Source organism: Manacus vitellinus, unplaced genomic scaffold (genome assembly GCF_001715985.3).
Source record: "Manacus vitellinus isolate BGI_N305 unplaced genomic scaffold, ASM171598v3 scaffold_119_pilon, whole genome shotgun sequence".
NCBI classification, from domain to species: domain Eukaryota; kingdom Metazoa; phylum Chordata; class Aves; order Passeriformes; family Pipridae; genus Manacus; species Manacus vitellinus.
In genome coordinates, this window is record NW_021938894.1 from 90,280 (window position 1) to 96,094 (window position 5,815).

General features: G+C 64.9%; 2 protein-coding genes across 2 annotated transcripts in view; both read left to right on the top strand.

Annotated features, from left to right (window-relative positions):
* DCHS1 (dachsous cadherin-related 1) overlaps window positions 1-3,315 on the top strand; it is a 47,135-nt gene extending 43,820 nt beyond the window's left edge. Inside the window, exon 22 of the mRNA XM_029965745.1 lies at window positions 41-3,315. Within this exon, the coding sequence (XP_029821605.1) occupies window positions 41-1,527 (1,487 nt within the window). The 3' untranslated portion in view covers window positions 1,528-3,315. The remainder of the gene's footprint in view (window positions 1-40) is intronic.
* The window catches only part of TPP1 (tripeptidyl peptidase 1), a 10,146-nt gene continuing 6,095 nt past the window's right edge, over window positions 1,765-5,815 (top strand). Inside the window, exon 1 of the mRNA XM_029965746.1 lies at window positions 1,765-1,813. Coding sequence (XP_029821606.1) covers window positions 1,765-1,813 — 49 coding nt within the window. The remainder of the gene's footprint in view (window positions 1,814-5,815) is intronic.

The window sequence follows — 5,815 nt, forward strand, 5'->3', positions numbered from 1 at the left end:
TCGGCCACGGTGACCGTGCGGGTGCTGGTGACGGGGGAAGACGAGTATGATCCCATTTTCCTGAGCCCCTCTTTCAACTTTGAGGTGCCTGAGGGCGCGCGCAAAGGGCAGAGCATTGGGCGTGTGCTGGCCACGGATGAGGATGAGGGGGCTGACGGCGTTGTCCTGTATGCCCTGGCAAAGCCCTCGCCGTACTTTGCCATCAACCAGACCACGGGCACCATCTACCTGCGCGTGGACAGCCAGCCCCAGGCCGGGGCAGGGCGCGCCAAGAGGGAGCCACGGGAGATGAGCCTGGAGGTGCAGGCACGCAGCCCCCTGCCCGCCTCCCGTGTGGCCTCCACACAAGTCACCATCGATGTCACACACACCTCCTTTGGCCTGGCACCTGACCTCAACCTGCTGCTGGTGGCCGTGGCCGCCTCGCTGGGTGTTGTGGTGGTGCTGGCCGCCGTGGCTATTGTGCTGGCACTGGTGCGCTCCCGGCAGCGCCAGGGCCGCAAGAAGGCGGAGGGGGACGGAGTTCTGGCTCGCACGCAGAGCGGGTCCCTGCAGAAACTGGGCCGTGAGGAGCCAGCGCTGCCCGGGGCTGAGCATATCTACCACCAGGCACTGCCGGGGTACGGGGCCGAGCCGGCAGGGTCCTATACACGGGGTGGCTCGCTGGACCCCTCCCACTCCAGTGGCCGCGGCTCTGCTGAAGCCGCTGAGGATGACGAGATCCGGATGATCAACGAGTACCCGCGCGTGGCCAGCATCACGGCCTCTATGCAGGAGCACATCGCTGCCCGCGGCCCTGACTCCGGCATCCAGCAGGATGCCGACCAGCTCTCCGACATCTCCTGTGAGCCGGCTGCGCTGGAGAGCGCCCAGTGGTTCAAGAGCAAGAAGGGCTCCGGGCTGCTGCTGCCGGGGCCACCCTTACAGCTGTATCGCGAGGATGGGGGGGGCAGCGCCTTCCTGGGTGTCCGCTGTGGCCTCAGTGTCTCCTCACAGCCCCAGGACTACGCCTTCCCGGAGGATGGCAAGCCCTCCGTGGACGGCTCGCTCACCGCCATCGTGGCCAGTGATGAGGAGCTCCGTGGCAGCTACAACTGGGATTACCTGCTGAACTGGTGCCCCCAGTTCCAGCCGCTGGCCAGCGTCTTCACAGAGATCGCCCGCCTCAAGGATGAGAGCTCCCTGCGCAAGCCCTTCCAGGCCAAGCCCAAGGCAGAGCCCAAGCCCCGCATCGACCCCCCACCCCTCATCACCTCGGTGGCCCACCCAGGCGCCAAGTCCGTGCCCCCCAAGCCGCCGCCGGGCAGGACCTTCCCACACCTGTCCTCCCTGCGCCGCTCGCCCATCAGCCACGAGGGCTCCATCTCGTCTTCGGCCATGTCGCCCAGCTTCTCTCCGTCACTGTCCCCGCTGGCCGCCCGCTCCCCCGTGGTCTCGCCCTTTGGCATCTCGCAGGGGCCGTCGGCCTCCACCATCAGTGCTGAGCACTCGCTGGAGCCCCCCGAGGAGGCCGAGCTCAGGATTTAGAGCTGGGCCCCTGGACTCCTCCGCCCCAGCCCGGAGCCATGGGGCTGGAGCGGGGCCCAGCCCAGGGCTGCTTACACGGGTGCTCCTCCTGCTCGCAGCACTATACCTGGCCTGGGCCCCAGGGGCTGTGGGTGCCTGTGTCCTTTGGGGCTGTGGCCCCTGTCCCTGTGGTCTGGCAGACCCTACACTGGCTGGTGCCCTATGGACTGCTGACCCCAGTGCTGGCACCCTGGGGCGATGGTCCATGTGCTGCTCACAGTGTCTTGGATCGGCGCCGGGCAGGATGGTGCGTCACGGTACTCAGTGCTCTGGGAGTGGCTGGGAGCAGTGGGCTGCTGGGCCAGGGACTGCAGACCCAGACCCTGCCCTCCCCAGCCCCAGGGCCATGCAGCAGCCCGGATGCAGGATGACCCTGCCCTATCCCTGCTGCCCCTTCCCTAGTTGCTCCCAGAGCAGGGGGATGGTGCCCTAGCACTGGTGGTGATGTCCGAGGGCAGAGGGACGATGCCCCACAGCTGGGGATGATCTCCCAGGGTAGGGGGATGATGCACCACAGCTGGGGGCAATGCCCCAGGGCAGGGATGCTGCCTGCCCATCTGTCTGTGCTGTCTGCAGGGACAGGGGGCTGAACCTGCCCCCTGACCGGGAGGGGACACCCACCCCACATCTGGATATGGCAGATGGAGAAGGCAGTGCCAGTGTCCTGCTGTCTGTCCATGGCTGGGTGGGGACAGGGGAGCCTTTGAGGTCTCTCCAGCCCTTCCACCACCCACAGTGCAGGTGATGCTTCCAGGGGATCTCCTGCCCAGAGCTGCAGGGAGCTGTTCCTGGGGTTCCAGGCAGGGAGACGGGTGTCCTGCTCAGTGTGGGAGCCCTATTCCCCGGGCCAGGTGCCTCTCTGGGCGGGGATCCCAGGCTGGAAGAGTGTCCAAGCATGGGCAGTGCAATGGGGCTGGCAGAGCTGTGTGAGAGGTGGTGGGGACAGCCCAGCCCCAGGAGCAGCAGTGATGGCTGCTGTGACCCCCATCCATCTGAGGCCTGGTGGGCAGCCTGCAGCTGCAGGGATGCAGGTGAGAGGGGGTACCCCAAAAAGCCACGTGGCCAGAAGCTGGTGTGGTGGCAGCCAGCGCGTTCTCTTACAGCCACAGTGGGGACACTGGGCAGCTGGATTCCCCTGGGGCCCTGTTGCGTGACTGCTCTCTGGGACAGTCTGGGTCACGGGCGCCACCTCCACTGGCCCCAGCCCCCTGTGCAGGACTGCTCTGCACCCCTGGCATGCATGTTGTGAGCACGGGACAGAGCCCTCTGTGATGGGGCCGGTCCCCATCCCCTCCCAGCACCTCGCACAGCCGGCCGTGGAGCCGATGTCACACTCACACCAGGCTCAGCCCTCACTGGAGCTTACTCTGAGCCCACAGCTGCTCACAGGGAACAGCCACGAGTCGGGAGCCCTGGCAGTGCAGCCGGGGGTTCTGCCACTGCGGCCTCGCTGCCCCCCGAGGTTGTGACCCCCACACAGCTGTGGGTGCAGAGTGAGGGCCAAATCAGGGCATGGAGAGCCCTGTGGCAGCCCTCAATTCACAGCCAGTCTGGGCATGAGCATGTTTGGGGGTCAGGGAGGACACCCCGCATCTGAGCAGGGTCTGGGGGAAGCTTCCTCCCATCACACTTTCCCCAGACCCAGCACCTGCATGCAGTGGCTGCAGCCCCAGCCCCAAAGATGTTGCTTGTTCCCCTTATTTCCCACCAAGAACCATCTGTGGCTGCAGCCCCATCTGTCATCATCAGCCCCCCATCCCCCTTNCCAAAGATGTTGCCTGTTCCCCTTATTTCCCTCCAAGAACCATCTGTGGCTGCAGCCCCATCTGTCATCATCAGCCCCCCATCCCCCTTGTGCTGTGGGGGTCCCTACACCGTGGAGGTCCCCCAGTGTTGCACCCCAGTCCCAATGTACAGTGGGTCGCAGTGACAAGGGACAGGGATCTGTAGCAGTGACGGGGGCACTAATGGGGCACAGGGTCATGTCCACCCTGCCTGGGATCCACAGGGACCTGAGGGGCTCTGGGAGGGGGGGGACACTTCTGCTTTGGTGCAGGGACAGCTCACAGAGGCTCTTGGGGTGGGCACCCCCATCTTTGGTGGGCACATCTCTTTGTCCTGCTCCCAAGCACTGTGGGAACAAGTTGTGCTCCCTGGGCCCTGTGAGAGCACTCTGGGGGTGTCCTGTGCTTCTCAGCCCCTGCAGGGGCACTCTGGGGATGCCCTGTGCCCCCCAGCCCTGCTCTGCCCAGGCTGCCCACACAGCCCAGCTCCCACTGCACATCTGGGACAGGGACGCAGACAGGTCACCCTGCACACCACACGGAAGGGTCAGACACACGCACCCCACTTCGGGCCGGGGTCACCGAGCCCCCAGTTATTTATTTTTACACATTGTACTACGATTCCTGTTTTTACTCGTTTGTACCTTTTGTATCGTGTCTCGCGGAGCTGCATGTACCGGCGCTGCCCGCGGCCGCGCAGGGGCCGTCCGGCGCAGCCTGGACCCAAGTGCCAACTTCTCAAAAAATGCCTTAATAAACCACACACGTGTTTGTATGGACATGGCCCCATCCGTGCTACTCGTGCCGAGCTGGCACTGCATCCTTGCGGGACTGGCAGGGGAGGACAGACCTGTGCCACAGAGGGGTCACCACTTGGCTCAGCTGCTGGCAACATGCCACGGGCCACGGGCCTGGCCAGGTCCAGCACCCATGTCTATGGCTGTATCCTGCAAAGCCTCTTCCCCATCAGGCCGGCAAGGCTGCGGCCCGGGGTTGTCCAGCAGTGAGGCTGGTTGTGTGTCCCTGTGGGCACACACAAACACAGCTGTGCGAGACGTGACTCCACGTGTGCACACAGCTGGTCCCACATGCTATGGGCAGGCCCAGCCCATCCCGCTGCCTTTGCTCAGGTGAGGCCTGTGGGCAGGGCTGTACGGGGACCCAGAGCTGCAGCAGCTGGGCTCAGACACGCCATCTGCCCAAATGGGTGCACCACGTTCCCAGAATTCCCACTGGAGACACCTGGACATATGAGCCCCTGAGGCCACGGCCCCATCACAGACACCAGCACACACAGACACAGACTGGGGATCCTGGTGATCCCACCAGTCTGCCCAGTAGCTTCAGCTCTGCTCACCCCTGTTGGGTGACAGACACACATGAGGGGTTCTCCACTGATCTCCAGACCCTATGATCTGGCTCCACATGTCAGCCTCCAACAGTCCCCCCGACCCTGGGAAACAGTCCTACAGTCTGAGAACTGGAAGTGGCCATGCAGCTGTCAGGCGTGGGACGTGGCCATACCCACACACTGACCATCAAATACCTACATGTGACCAGTTGCTTCCATCCTGCCTTCCCTGCTTTCCCATTTTTTTTTGCTCCCCAAACCACCCTGCTCCCTCTTGGTCCTCAGCTCTCAGTTCCCTACATGCCATAGCAAGTCCTGCACAGCCCCAACCTGCTCTGCAGGGCTCACCCCCCAGAGCGTGTCCCAACCCCCCCGACAGTGCCCGGGGGGCAGCTCCTGTCCCCCCTGCTCTGACAGGGCCAGGAGAGCAGCTGCCGTCCCCATACTCTGACGGGACCCCTCGCAATGTGAAGGTGAGTGTGAGCCGGGGAGAGCCCCCCTCCCCGACAGTGTTCCTGGGGCTCTTCTGCTCCTTTATCCCCCATCCCGACCCCTTCCAGCTCCCTGCGGGGGCACACCGAGGCCGGGACCAGCAGGATGCTCTCGGTGCCATTGTCCTCGCCCGGTGTTCCTGGCCTCGGGGAAAACCCTGCTGCCCGGAGCAGGGACACACCTGGCCCCGTCTGCGGGAACAGCACACGAGCGTGCCCGAGCACGCGGGGCTCCAGCCAAGGCTCCGCGGGACACCGGGGCTCCCTGGCCCCTCCGGGCTCCAGACCGGCAGCAGATGCTCGTTAGAGTGATTAGCTCTGTCTGGGCGCCCTAATCCCGGCCGGCCAGACGGGTACGGGACATGATCTCTTGCAAATCCCATCCCACTTAGAGTCCACCTCCAAGCTGGGACCAGCTGGACACCGAGGGGTGCAGCCCCGGCCTCCGGCCAGCGCCAGGGTGGCCTGTCCCTCTCTGCGGCTGGGACGGGGCCGGGGCGGCGGTAGCGGGAACGCGGACAGCCCTGCTGCGGAGCAGCCGGGGCCAGGCCGGTGATTTTCCCATTGCCCGTCTCTTCCTGGCCTGGATTCGGCTCTGCAGAAACAGGAACACAGCTGGGACC